The sequence below is a fragment of the Lasioglossum baleicum genome, chromosome 1 (assembly GCF_051020765.1).
Source record: "Lasioglossum baleicum chromosome 1, iyLasBale1, whole genome shotgun sequence".
Taxonomy (NCBI): domain Eukaryota; kingdom Metazoa; phylum Arthropoda; class Insecta; order Hymenoptera; family Halictidae; genus Lasioglossum; species Lasioglossum baleicum.
Genome location: NC_134929.1, coordinates 12,275,861 through 12,291,649, shown reverse-complemented (window position 1 = coordinate 12,291,649; position 15,789 = coordinate 12,275,861). Strand labels below are relative to the sequence as shown.

General features: G+C 43.9%; 1 protein-coding gene across 2 annotated transcripts in view; it reads left to right on the top strand.

Annotated features, from left to right (window-relative positions):
• Window positions 1-15,662, top strand: part of E23 (ABC transporter G family member E23) — a 226,373-nt gene extending 210,711 nt beyond the window's left edge. For both annotated transcript variants that reach the window (XM_076436656.1, XM_076436667.1), the window contains one exon: window positions 1,628-15,662. In XM_076436656.1, the coding sequence (XP_076292771.1) occupies window positions 1,628-1,820 (193 nt within the window). In that variant the 3' untranslated portion in view covers window positions 1,821-15,662. The remainder of the gene's footprint in view (window positions 1-1,627) is intronic.
• The last annotated feature ends 127 nt before the right edge of the window (window positions 15,663-15,789 follow it).

Sequence of the window (15,789 nt, the reverse complement as noted above, 5' to 3'; positions counted from 1 at the left end):
ATCGTTATCGTTCCTCGCGTGCAACGCGAGTGTTTCTTTAAAAAGAACATACCGCCTCGGTCTTGGACGCTCAAACAATTAAACGGCAAACGTTGAAACCGACTCGTACCGTACCGAATGCCCAATCTAAGTGGAAAGAAATACTACACATCAGATACGGCTACTGATGCGGTGTCGTAAACAGGACGTCTCGATCTTTAAGTGTTATGGTATTTTGGATCGCGGAAAAAATATATGCATGAAATAAAGTTACCACTCGATTGTTGATATAAAGGAATTTTTAAGAAAATTTGACTCGATTGACTATGCTTACTTGATTTTAGAAACGTCAAAGAATTCGAAAGTGTTCTTGATCGAAATTTTTGATAACGCCTGGCGAAAAACTATGTAACACGGAGAGAATTGCATCTGGATATTTTCCTTCGGCTCCACTTTATCCAATAAAGTCTTTATCGAATAACTGTTAAATGTCAATTTGAAATCGTTGAAATCTGCACATATCGAAGACTGTCCGGATCGAGCGGAATTCAATTCTCGGGGCTGATCGAGCTAATTGAATAAAAATGCGCGCGCCGCTAATTGCGCGTCCCGTTTAAATAGTGGATGAGCCTGAACCGCGACGGGCCTGATGCATTATTCAACTATCCACCTCTCGAAACTGTCCGAGCAGGATCGCGGAATCTCACCGGAGGATCCACACGACACGTTCGATCGATCGCGACTGCTCGGCGCGGCGACGCGTTAATGGAGTTCGGTCGAGACTGATGTGTCCAAATCAGACGAATCCGGAAATTAAGATAACCGTTCATTAAAATGACGATAGCATATTTGAACCTCGTGGATCACGGGTCTCGATCCTCCAAATCTTTCGATCAGTTATGAACACATACCCCGGGTGTTCCGAAAATGTACTTCCTGGAAGGGGGTGATTCCTTTGCGAGAATGTTTTCTTCGTGGCATCCTACCCCTGTCAAGGAAATACAACATTTTTGGGACACTTTGTAAGACCTGTTGATGTACAGGGTGGGACGTTATAAACAAGTCGCCCGAATAACTCGCTTGCTTTTAAAGATAGAAGAAAATGCATCAGACCAAACTTAGATCTTGTGAATCGTCGAAGTGTTCGGAGAATGCTTTGAGACAAGTTATTTTCTATTGCAGTTGACCTTGAGTGATTTCGAATGACCATCATAATAGGTCACTGTATTCGTCTTGAAACACACTATCAGAATGTAAATAAACAAACCATACCCTTCCACTTAAAAAAAAAAAACAGAGAACACTTTCGTATCTCCTTGACGTCTCCACCTATAAAAAAATTAGTAACATCAGATTGTGAGCGCCTCGATACCAAGTAAGTTTGGTCTGATGCATTTTCTTCTATCTTCAAAAGCAAGCGAGTTATTCGAGAGACCTGTTTGTAACGACCCACCCTGTATATTTCGGCGAATATCTCGAAAACCAAAACCGAGCGACCCATTAATAGCCTAGAGAAGTGTTGTTCAGAGCGTTGACCTTGACAAACACTTTAAAGGTCGTCGAAATTGATGGGAGACAGTTGATTTATGCGAGTAGATATCCGAAGAGAATGTGGAGTTGACCGGTGTCTCGTTTGTCCTAACGACAGATGCTCGCAGCCCAGCAAGTTCCCGGAGTGCAGGAACGCCACCACGATTCCAGTGTCGGCCATCTTGGAGAGCCAAGGGGGCAGGGGTTCCGGTCTTCCACTCTGGGCGAACACGGCGGTTCTGCTCGCGTTCCTGGTGATATTCCGCACCCTCGGCTACCTGGTTCTCCGTTACTACCGCGTGCCGAAGTGAGCCGACTTCCCGCGGGAACCATGAAGAGACTATCTCGCCACATTTCGTCTCCGATCGGACGATCGACGATGGATCGACGGACACGCACGCACCCAAACGCACGGCCTCTCGCCCCTCGCCGCGCCAACGGGAACAACAAAAACCGCGAACGAAAACCTTTTCTTTCCAACACTTTCGCACGCCCTTCACGCCCCTCGTTTCGCGACCTTGATCGCGGTGGGAATCGTAGCTCGCAGAACTGATCAATGAAAACGACACGCAGCAGCGCGAAAAGTTTATTTTTACAGGAGAATAGGGATCACCCTGGCCGAGCTGCAGACGCCCTCTGAAAACGCGAGCATCCCGCCCTTCTAGAACAAACAGACTCGTACGGAGCTAATCACATCTTGCTCTCTAGATACTGCAGTGTTGCTCGAGCTGTTGCTCAGGCGTCGATCAGGTGCTCGTGTCTGCTCTCGATCCTAATTGAGTAGCCGAAGTCCACTGTGTCTTTGGACGCTATAGATCCAACGGCATGGATCGTCACGACCCTATGTAACCCCACTATCGGTACGTTGGTGGGACAATACTTAGAACGTCACGTAATGTGGCACCTCGGAGGGAGTTTTAGCGAGAACACGGGTGATAATGATAGGGCCACCGACACCACCGAGGTTCTCGGGTTTCAGAGGCGTCCGCAGTGGCCGTCACACTATTTTACTTACCGATTTAGCGACTATTTTTCTTAACACGCCGCACGCAGACTAGCATACCTCGTCTAGCAGGGTGACCGCCGCGACGGGAAACGACGGGTGAAAGGGCGTTATTTCCTTCGAGTAGGGAAAACTCGAGGGCCGTAGGGTCTTGCGGGGCCCTCGGGATCGACAGGCGCGCGTTTCCGGTGGCGCGGGGGCCGAGACGCGCGTTTAATTACCGATATAAGATTAAAGTACACGTAGAGAAGACTTTCTACAATTATATCACGCCGAGGTGGATGGGTGAAGAATGAACGAGCTTCGCAAGCTGAATGTAATGTGTGTGAGTGAGAGAGAGAGGGAGAGAGAAAGAGAGAGTGAGTGAGAGAATGAGCGACGCGCGACTGGTTCGACTCCTTTCTTTTAATTTTCTTGCGGCAAGAAGGGTATAATAAGCAGGGAAACCAAGAGGAACCCAGAGAAAATGACACTGCGAGCGTATTTCGAGAGAAGGAGGGGAGGGGGGGGTGAGTGGGAAATGAATAGGATAAGGGTGGGGAGTAGTTATTTAAAGGGGGAGGAAAATCGACGCGGCCTCGTCGTGTTGCCGCATCACCGACTGAAAACCGAGAAAAAGAAAAATCGCGTTTGTATACAATGCATATTACGAGGTACCATTTCTTATAGAGCGAACGAAGAAGTGTAGGATGCGCGGATATTGATACCACTACACGAGGAACATAAACACACGCGAGGAGACCGATGATCAATTTTTAGGATTAGAGGAGTACGGCAGGTGGACCCAAGTGTTGTCCACCGACCCTTTTTTAGCGACCATCCGGATATATTTGTAACACGGACACACACACGCCAAGAGACACATACAGACACAGACACGGACATTTCTTTTTACTTTTATTACCGCAGAAGAGTTGCTACGTTTTAAAGATATTCGCCCTAGATGGTAAGGTGAACTGTGCTACTATTCATTGCTACTACTACTATTACTACTACTACTATTACTACTACTACTACTACTACTACCACTACTACTACTATTACTATTACTACTACTACTGCTACTACTACTACTGCTATTACTACCTAGTACTATTGCTACTACCACTACCACTTATAGTACTTTCTTATTATCGACGATCGTCGCTGTAAAGTAAAGGATAGGAGGCGAGACCGGAACGTTTTCCGTTCCTTCTTCATTTGTCTTCTTTCTTTCGTTGTTTATAGGCTGCCAATTTTCTTCGGAAGAGATCGATCGATTAACCGGAATCGAGAGGAAAAGTGTGTATGAGAGAGAGAGAGAGAGCATGAGCGAGAGAATGGAACGATCGAGGACCTGAAAGATGGCCGGTGAAGGAAAGCGAAGGGTTCTAGTTGAATCGGTTTAGGGTAAACCGCGAGCCTGTAATGAATTAGCTCGTGAACGAAGTACGACGTGACACCACCGGATCAAAAAAAAAAGGAAGAAAGCAAGAGAGAGAGAGAGAATGAGAGAGAAAGAGAGAGAGAGTCGAAATTTTTAGGACATTATTGGTCTCTGGCGTCTCTATGTGATGTTTTCTATGAGCTCGACGCGTTACGAACGGGGATCCAAACGAGCCATGTAAGCCGAGCGGTGTAATAATTCATTGGCTACATTGTGTACATAGAAATTCTCTATATATATATAATATATACATATAATACGTGTATATTATATAATAATATATATGTGTATATATATCATTATATATACATACAGAATATTATATATATAAAACTATAATAATTATTATTATTATCATTATTTTTATTATTAATATTATTATTTGTATTTTTATTATATCGTATCGCATGTACATGTGAATCTACGGACTGAACGGAGAAGGCACGCGACGTTTCTTTCTTTTCTTTTCTTTGTTTTTCTTTTCTCTTTTGCATTCCGGTGCACGTGTAATCGAGATTATCGAATGATTCGTTTGACCCGCTTGAAAGAGAGAGAGAGAGAAAAAAAGAGAGAGTGAGAGAGAGAATGAGAGAGAATGAGAGAGGAAAAGAAAGAAAAAGTGAAATCGGGACTGGGGAACAAATTGTCGATTTGTCAAGCGATTGTCTTTTCCTCTCCTGAGTCTTGGGATTGTATATTCGTACAAATACACGAACACACATACACACACACTCGCGCGCGCGCAGACACGCATACTTACACACTGTCTAACAGACGTACACCGATACCAGGAGTGACAGTGTTCGTTCTAGCGTGGAATAAGTGTGGAGAAATAGGTAAATGAATCGCTGTGTGTTCTTCATGAAGCTGCGTGTACACTGAGGACGCAAATTTTCGGCGGACTTCCGGTCGAGACGGCGACCGCGCAAAATGGCGGTTCGAACGATGCAAACGGGGAAGCTTGATTGTGATAGAACTCGAGAACTGTAAATAGGATAGAGAAACGAGGGAGTTGTAATTTTTTTTCCGAAGCGGTGTTCCTTCCCGACCGCTCTATCGCGCTTCGAGAACAGGGTCCTCCGAAAACGTAACCAAAACGAAAAATTGTCAGGAAAGTATTCGGCTCGAACGTGATAATCAGCCGCGAGTTGCGCGATCGATGATTAATCGAGCAGAAGCGTCGGGAACAGAAGCGAAAGTCGACGAGAACGTGCGCAGTGCAATTAGTCGAAAACTATTTAAATGATTCACCGTCAGACAGCCATGATTAATTTTAGTAATAAATACCTTTAGTTCTAGTAGCGGTTAAGTCTAGCAATAAAGTCGTATTACTATTATTATTAATATTATTATTATTATTTTATTATTATTATTACTACTATTATTATTATATTAATATTATTATCTATTAATTATTATTATTATTATTATTATCGATTCGAATTCATTTCCAGCAAAGCGAAGAGAGAAATAAAAAAGAATATTTATGATTGTTTGCAACACACAATCTGGATTACATTTTCTCATACGACGAATTAATGGAAGCTGATTCTCGTAATCTTAAGTCTGTAATAATAATTCCACGCCCGTTCTAACAAATTTCCAAAATGCGACTCAATCGGCTAAAATCGCGTTCCGAACTAACAATTTCTTCGGACACCTAACGATAACTAACCACAAATCGCGAGACCTCTGTTTCTCTCAGAGAGAGGTTCCCAAAAATATCAGCGACTTATTCCGAGTGTACACGCAGCTTTAATCGGCCGTTTTGGGCGACAAGTTACGATTCCGTGCGAGGAACCGAACGAGTCTCGCGATTCGATTTCGAATCCGCGATTTCACGAAAGAATGTCGGATAAAATTCGAAGAAGACGTCGAGGTAATCATTGGGCCATTTTGAATTCTGCATATCTCTCTCGAGTTAATACTACGTGGACTCCTCGGCTCTGGAACGAATTTCTTTCGGAAATGTTCAAGTCCGTAATGGCATTTATATCGCGGCGAGAAAATGGCGGTCGATCGAACGGCTCGCAAAATGGCGAACAAGACTCGAGACTCGTCCGGTACACGCGCGGACCGCTTTATATCCACCAAGTGTTCAACGGGTTCTGGAGGATAGAAGCGCGGGCGGCGAGTTAGTCGAAATAAGCTACAGGCTCGTGAAAATGCTAAGTAGGAAATGAATTACTGGGACGAGGAGGATCGGCGAATCGTTTTTAACGTTCCGGATCCTGGATTTTAATCGAAGGAATAAAATTGTTAGACATTTTATTGGCTGTACTCGAATCTTCGAGAACCAATATACCGTCTCGACGCCATCTTGGTTGTCCAACCTGAGGCGACAGACCTCGAGGAACTAGATAAACTACTCCTTCCGTTCGAATTCTCCGAATTTCTAAAGGGAAATTAGCTGAATCGACGCAGTCGGCTGTGTTGCTGTCTCAGCAATTTGTTAGTGTTTGTCCAATCTTGTTCCATCGCTTCGGACGCCGTTCCGGCGCCAATTTGGTTGCGGCTGATCTGCGGCGACAGACCTCGAGGAACTCGGAAGATTTTAACCCTTTGCACCCGAAGCAATCTCAATTCCAAAATCAAGACACAACATAGAACATTGTTTGTAATCTGGTATGACAATTTATAATGGCGCCTCGGAGCCATTCGAGTGCAAAAGGGTTAGATTCTCGAAATTTCGAGAAAGAAATTATCTGAATCAACAGATTCATTCGGCCGTATCATTATCAATTTTGTTCTTTGAATGTCTACATCGCAAGAAAGACAAGATAGGCAGAAAGACAAAAATAGTGAGAAACAGAGAAAGATAGAAAGAGAGAGAGAGAGTGTCCGACGAGAGAGAAACAGAATGAAAAGGGAAAGAATGACAGAGAGGGAGAGAATGCAGGAAAGAAGTTGGGTTCAGCGGGAAAGAGAGAGTGCGAGAGAGAAAGAAAGGGAGTGAGAGAGAGAGAGAGAGAGAGAGAGAGACGGAATGAGAAAGAGAGGGAAAGGAGAGCAGCAGACACCGGTTAGGAAGAGAGGAGAAGGAGAGGAATCCGCGCGATTGAAAGTCGTTCACCGTCGCCGTTCACCGAACGAACGCACGGCCGTCTCCTTTTTCCACTGTCACGAGTTTTCTTCTTTTCTGTCGCTCGCGCCGGGAAACTGTTAGGCAATCGCTGTCGTAAATTAGTATCGAAACAAGGGCAGACTTCATCGACTGAAGGGAACCCTAAACTACCCTTTCCCGGATGGCGAACACATTTTCTTTCGCAGTTTCCTTCTCACGGTCGTTCTCGGGGGAAACCTAGGCAATTACACTTTCTCCGAGTTCGACGTAACGAATCGACTCGAATCGATTCTAGTAGGAAAACCGCGCGGACAACCCCCGTGTGTCTCAACCCCTCAGCTGTACAGCCTGATCTTCTAAACTGTCGTTGTATCGCAAGAATTATTCATTTGTTTTCATGTATTTTTATTGTATCCTGTTCCGAAAGTGGTAATACGCAGCCGAGGGGTTGGACATGTTGAGGGAGGTTCTCGTTCTCGTAGCTTTTTGGGAAATTGTGATGTCGCGTTCTTGAGAGGTGTCAATTGCGGGGGGAGCTTGTACGTAGTAGATAGAGTAGCTAAGAAAATGTAGAATGGTTTCGGGGATGGAAGGAAGAAGATTCTCAAGTTACCACTGTGTCACGGAGGAGAGAAATTTCAATGCCGGAGGAACACTCGCGGCGTTCGGTCGCCGTTTTCGATGGCTGGCCACGATTTTTTCCCGCGATCTTTGTCGAAGAGGACACGGGAAGGACACCGCTTTCTCTGCTCGTCAGCGATCGAAAAACGACTCGAACGGTCCCGCGTCGAAGGCGCCGATCGAGAGACCACTTTTCCGCTTCCGTATTTTCTAGACCTTCGACGCCTCCCGTACGGGAAACTCGCGATAAAGTGCAACGGCGTGCAACAGTTTATACGCGATCGACGTCACACCCTACGATCCGCAAACGACTTCTCGCTTCGATCGCTTAAAACAATGTCTGCCACACGAAATAAGAAATCGTTTCGGCCCGATAGATCGGAAAACTCTTGCTCGCCGCTGCACGCGTGTCACTCGGACCGCAGCGACTTAAGTAGATGTCTTTTCAAAATTTTGATACTCGTATTTGTATACACCTGTACACAGCGTTCCGACATTTGTATACCGTTTACAAAGTACCATTCTCGCCGCGGCGAACGGCGAATCTTGACGATCGACTAGCAGTCATCGATTCAAAGAGATCTTGCTAATTGATTATGATATAATATCGACTGGAGTGTTCTGACCAGCACCGAATTTTTGTAGACAATAAAGTTCATTGGATAACTCGGAAAACTACCCCATTGGGTTCTCGGCAAATCCTTCGACCAGGACGTTCTGCCAATATAGAATGAGAAATGATCTTTCATAAAATTCCAAAATTGTTAATTTTATCCGTCAACTACACTTGGGAACCATTGGGAATTGAAGATGGCGGCGCTCGGACATAAAAGAAGGCTCTCGAGTTTGTCGAACGCAGAAATGCAAGGAATGCACAGGGTGCTAGATCTGGAACGGGGAAGCATATGGCTTTGAATCGATAAACGCCGTCGATCGTTGGAGCTCGCAGTTCCCCGACGAGCTCGTAACGAAGTCTCGTAAATCTCGGCGTCGAATCATCGGCCGAGACCGCACCGGACCTCTACACACGCTTTTTGCACTAAAATACAATAAGACTGACGACTTTTTATACATGTTGACGTCGCCCGTCGTCCCGACGACGGTGGGCACCGACGTCGTTCCCGTCGCGGTGGTTCGCGGCGCGACTCACACAGCCAAACTCTCTCCCGACGTTGGTTTCTCACGTTTTCTCCGGCTCTCGACGCGACAACGTGACGGTCGAGAGTCACCTCTGAAAATTCGAGAACAGGGATGTAACGCTAGGATGTAAAACAATTCGCTTTCAGTTTTCGGACCTAACGACACTTTGCTTTTTCGGGTGGGGGAAAAAGGTTCCGCGCGAGGAAACGAGAGGAGCGAATCGTGCGATCGACTGCGAGCGTTCGATAGGGGAGATAGGACACTTGGGGCCTAGACTGACGAATGTCGACTTGACTTGTTCTCGGTTTTTCATGTGGAGCATGGTTTCTCTCGTAGATCCCTTATACTAGCTGGTTCGGTGCTTGAACGCTGACACTTAACCGGTGTTTCTTGGCCCTTGCCAAACTACTTGGAATTTGTCACAAGTAGTCATACTTTGTCACTGAACTTTATCTCGCGATGGTACCCTACTTGATCCTTGAACAGTTTCTTATTACGTCTATAGAGTTCTCTGTACACACCATTTTTCGTTACTGCTCGATAATTGCTAATATGAAATTTTTCGTAGTCTTCAATATTCCTCGGTACTCTAAATCAGAGGTTCTTAAACTGTGGTCCACCAAACAATTTTGAGATTAACTTTACATCCGCCAACTTTTCGCTTTTATTAAAATAACTCATTTAATAAAAATCCTACATGAAGAAGAAAAATGCCTAGAGTTGAGATGGGGTCTGCTAAAAAATGTTGTTCAAGAGGGGGGCCTCGTAGAGATCTACGAGCCCTAATAGAGATCCCTATTTCACGTGTATTTAACACTGGAACTATCGAGCACTACGCGCAATTGGCATACATTGCCAATAACGATAAAAAATTGCATTTATTTAGATTTCACCAAAAAAATTTCTCAGAAAAACATTTATAATTTTAATATTTTTAAGAGAATAAATCAGCAGCAAGTCACTTTGACTCATCCGGTAGATCTGGTGTTAAATACACGTGTACACGTACACGTACTTACTGCAGTGTCGTTTTAAGTACATGGATGCACGTGTACTATTTCACTTTTAAAGTGATGTTTAAATTTATTGTTGTACCAACAACCGCGGAATTCATGAAACCATAGTCCCAACACATAAATTAGTATCAATATTCTAAAAATTATACGAATTGAAATTAGGAAGCATATGTGTTTGAATACACGTGTACCTGAGTATTTGAAATGACACGCACTAACGTACGTGTACAGGTATAAACGTGTGTTATAAATACAGGTTCAAAACCACGATCTCTAATTGATAACGATGCGAGCAGTGTTTCAGATGGCAAGGGTCCGGTTGAGGGTTGAGCGGAAAACGAACCTAATAACTAGACTGCGGATCTTTATGAATTTATAAGAAAATTGAGTAGATGAAATTCCAAATTTTGTAGGAAAATTTTGAAAATAGAAGATGTCAATATATGATTTCTCCTCTACTATTATAACACTAAACATACCGTGCACTAAAAGCGATTTAAATGTTTTAGCTTATAAAAATGACAAGGTTCTATTTACTTAGATTTTGTGCAACTTTTATCCCAACATGTGGTTGGATAAACAAAATTTATCGAATCAATTTCCGTGTGAACAACTTCACAATTTCAAAAATTGTAAAAGGAAAAACATAAAACCGGTTATTTGATAATTATTAAGGGAAGAAAGAACATTCTATTTGGTTTCTATTTCTTGCTACCGACGCAGATCATTTTTCTTTTGCATAAAGATCCGCAGTCCACTAATAACATACCTAAAAACTGAAATTTAAACGTCCCCCGTGATCTCTTGATCTTCGGTAAACGGTTCGGAGCGTCTTCGAGAATCATAGAAAAGATAAAATTCCGTAGAAAGTCTTGGAGGAGGGAATAATCGGACGAATCGTGATCGATACCCATTGTTTTAATTGTTCCACGTGTTTCATCGTGGTATAGGCAGTCTACTTGGCCCGGGCCAGCGAGTGGAAACTCTATCATTGATCCCGGAGTCACTGTACGCGTCAATCATCCCCTGCGACACGTTCCAGTCAAAGAACACGTGGGATTTAGACGATTAAACGGTCAGTTTCCCGTAAAGGGAGCCGCTAATTCACCAGAAAAATGTTTGTAGATGGAAACTTGATCATCGATCCCAGTCTGGATCGGTGAATTCGGGTTCTCCGAATGACGCGAGAAGGATCGGGACCGGCTGTAGCGAGGGAATTAGGGTGATGAGACGTAATAACGCGCGTGACTGTTTCGCTTTACAAAAATAGTGCCTTTTTTACAAAGACTCTGTTGTTTGTGCCAAGTCGAATTCACACGTACTAACACACACACTTACATGTACACACGTACACACATACACAGAGAGAAGAGAGAAAGAGACACACGGATACGATGTACACGATCTACACAGGGACACACGTAGGCGTATAAATACAGGGTGAAGAAAAAGGAGTGAGGAATAGATTTAAAGAAAGCGGGACAGATGAAAGTAAGCTTGCAAAGGAGAGACCGAAGGGGAGAGCGATCCAATTCTTTCGATTCCTTGACGTAGATTCAATGGGAGCTCGAAACTGCTTCCACGGTTTATTTTCCAGAGAAAAATTAGAGACACGAGAATCGGTTTGATCAGATTCACAAAATTGCGTTAGGATTTCGGGGAATTTTTATTAGGAAGTTGTCGAGCTTCTCTTGGATACGATGCAGCCATTATCACCATTTTTCTTTTTATTGTACGTACATAAATACATGCTCTCACAAGGAGGTTTACAATCTCCTGTTAATATTTAAGAAACTGACTCGTGCAACATCGAGACACCGAGCATTCAGCTTCCGGCTGTTTTTGATATTTTAATCAACCTGTAGCAATCGCGCGACGTGTATCTTTCGGGATGGTTCCCATTGTTTCTGCATCGGATGGATCGCAAGGGATGAACTCGGATATGGAAAATGTAGGAGACACGGGGGTGGAAGACAGACGGGAGACGTTCGCGAAAGAATGGCGTAAGGGAGAAAATGAAACGCACGCACAAACACACTGCCACACACACCGCCACAATGTAAGGGTAGCGGGGGAGGTAGAGAGCGAGAGAGAGAGAGAGAGAGCGAAAGATAAAATAAGAGGGATGAATGTCAAGGGTAGAAAAGAAAAGTGCCGGAACGAAAAATCTCGATGGAAATAGACAAATGTGCAATTGGAAGATTGAGAGAGTGAGAGAGTGAGAAAGAGAGAGAGAGAGAGAGGGGGAGATAGAAAATATCGCGGGACTAACAAAAAAAATGCCAAAAAGTGTTCCACTAATCAATGCCGCCGTGGATCCCCAATTAGTACCTACCGTAAACCGAATGAAATTAACAAATAATAATCGACTTGTAGACTGTGCTAATGGGAGACGAAGAAAATGAAATGAAGAAGTTAATATATAACTCTAAATACGGTTATATATAGATATATGTATATTTACCGACAGCGGGGGGGGGGCAAAAGTATTTATACCGTGAGAAAGTACGCGAGTGGACGGTAAATACTTTTTGTATCGTTGATTATGTTGAAATACGTTACAGCACATATGTAACCGGATTGAAAATACAGATGTTTTGATTTCCATGGTCTCGCGACGTACCAATACTTTTCCCCCTCGCTGTGTATATGTATACATATGTATAAGTATGTATGGCGCGTTTGCATATGTATATGGACGTGTGTATGTACGTATATGTATATGTATGTACACGATGTACGGAAATATGTACGCGCACAGGGGAGAGTGCGAGGGTGGAGCACACCGGATACGCAAGCACGATCCATCATTTCCTTCGCGATCGCAATCATACACCATCCCCTATCGCCCACCATCTTTTCTATCGATCGAGACCTCGAATATCTGTACGATGAAACCTTGATTATCCGAACACGATGAATATTTCGGCCGAAACTTTGTACATCCGGTGCCGAGCATCGATTAATTCGGATAAACGATGTTCGACTCTGTGAACACCCATTGAATCGCGGACGTTTATGCAAACTCTTCGTATTCATACTAAAGAAAATCTACAGAAATCTTTATACATATATACAAATTCACCCAGCGAACTCAACACCTCCCGCATTCATGCGTCTGCATGAAAAGAGAGTGGCACGGATGCTAGCCACGCCCACGAGTACTAGCTCCTCCCACTTTTCATTTCTCTTTACCCACTCGAACTTTCTATTCCTAACCGTACTTTTCATAAACGTCCGCTGTTTGTCAAGACAATTGTACATATAAGCCACACGAACTATACACATACATGCATATACAAACATATATGTATATACACATACACACACATATATGTATATATATATATGCATATATATGTATATATACGGATATATATACATATATAAATATATACATATATCGAAACGACTAATAATACACTTAGCATTAACAGAATTACCCTATTATTACATGAGATGATATTAATTAACTGATAGTATTATACCTGTTGTCCCAGTAGCGTACTATTACCTACTACCCTCCGCCCCCAACCATTAGGAGAAAAATTAAAAAAAAAGAATAATAATAATAAAGATGGATCGTTATCTACCGTTATCGCACTCTGAGTTTAAATCGTTGAGATAATCGTCATCGGTATATCGATAAGGATTATGATTATTATTATTATTATTACTATTATGATTATTATTATTATTATTAATTATTCTATTCTATTGTATTATTATTAATATTATTATAGTCAAGCATCGTCGTTGTCATCGTCGTTGTCATTGTCGACCTACGCCGTTCATCGTCGCGGTACCAGCCCATTGTTCCACCGCCCCCTAGCTTCTTTTCTGTTCGCCCCGCCTCCGCCCGCCCTCTTCCTACCACTATCATCATTTAACGGCTGCGACAGCTTACTCGCCTTCCATGATCATCATTATTTCTCTTCCTTCGATCGCTGCTTCTTCTCCGACAATTCCTTCTCGTCGCTGGATCGGTTTCCGTCGAAAACGGAGTCGAAGATTCGTGACATTGTTACCGCCGAAGATTCTTCGACGCGATCGCCAGACGGAACGCTGAAAATTTTGGTTCCTCAAGGTCGCACACTCGTCACGAGACATGGCAGAGTCCCTGACATCCATTCGGTCCTATGCTATTTCTGTTTCTCGAGCTAGCGGGCGAAGCGTAGAAACCGATAGGCGTGGCTCAGATCCCTGTGGGAGGAGCGAAGGGCGTCGCCAGACGATAAGGTGGAAATCAGTCCACCGGTGACCTTGAACAGCCAAGTTTCCTCGAACCAATCCGTCTCAAGAGCTGACTCCGAAGAGTCAGCCGATTCGAGAACCGTATACCGATTCCTTCCACGCGTTTTTCATTTTTCTAGATACATTGTACGAACCATGGCTGTTGTCGAAGGAACCTTTGTACGAAATTCACCTCGATGAACGATCCGGGACGGCCAATGTCGTTCGCGAAAACGTCGAAGAATCGAACGGAGTGATCGATCGATCCGATCGGCACGGGAAGAACGAAAGAATCCTCTCCTCCATGTTGCATCGTCCCTCACGGCCCGATTCCCGCTACCCCGAGACGTGCGTGTGCGTGTGTGCTCGACGAGAGAGGGCTGCCTTCGAGTCGAATCGAATCGGACCGGTTGCTTCGATGATCGATCCGATCCGATCCGATCCGATCCGATTCTCGAATTCCGACGGGAAGCTGCGAGGGACTGACGACCGTGTGTGCTCGCATATCGCTGGAAATACCGTTCTCCTCAGCGGACCCATGCTATCACGTGAACACGATGAGAACCTCTGATCATGGTTTATAAACGCCTTAGACTTATGGTCTCTCGGTTTATTTAATTTGTAAATAAATCACGTTTCACTTAATACACCACCCTCTGAGTTTTGATTATCTTCCACCGGTATTTGTCGCGATATGCGCGTCGAGAGGTCCGACTCCTGACATAGTCGACTTCTGATCTTTATCTCTACTACCGATTCTGTAATCACACTGCCATTTTACCGATACAGGGTCGACGACCGACTACGATTCAGGGTAGTAAAAGAGATTTGTTAATGTTACCGTGAATCGACGCTCGAGGACAGAGCTACTTCCGGTAGGACTACCGCGGGTCTCGCCGTGGACACACGAGTTGTTCCGATGTAAAAGAGTTGCTGGCAACTTGGGGAATCGACATAGCCGCCGATAGTCCCTTTCGGTTCTGCGAATAGGGTAGTAGGCCCGGGCTGGAAGTCCCGACTTCATTATCTTCGTTCGTAAACAATCGATTCAATATTGCTTCGTACTATTCAGATGATGAGATTTTGAAGTCGGGAGTTTTTTAGCTCTGTTTTATAGCCTTCGTCGCGGCAGGATGGCGTACCGGACACCGTTGTCCACGGGACCGGTCCATTTGTTTCTTGTCTGTAGCCGATTTTTACGAAGCGTCGAGTTCGAGCGGTTCGACAGCACAGGAAACAATTTCTTTTTCACGAATACCGTGGCTCAAATCGAGCTTCCGGCTCATGTTTACTGGATTCAGTTCCCCATACACACGCGAACCGCTCGAACTTGATCATCAAATATCAACGTCATCGAAAGAAACAGACTGGCGTGTTGTGTATACTCGCGAGAGCGAGGTAAAGGAAGCCTTAGCAAGAATAATTCTGAAATAGCGAAACAGAGAGAGAGAGAGAGAGAGAGAATGTGAGAGCAAGAAAGAGGTTTCAAACGATGACGTTTACCCTACACACCAACTATACGCAATATAAAATTGAGTATACTGAGCAGAGCAGCGAGAACCATTTGTCCTAGTCCTAGTATTCAAAATCATCACCATAATTTATAACCGATTTCAATTTAAATCTAATAAAATGATGTTATAATACCAAGACTCTGTGTGGTTATTGTTCAAGTTCCTGGAACTAATGCTAGAAGGAATATTGATAAAATTCCATATGATGTGTTCCTCATCGACGTCCTAAAATCGACTTGAGCAACATGAAATATCCGAAAATT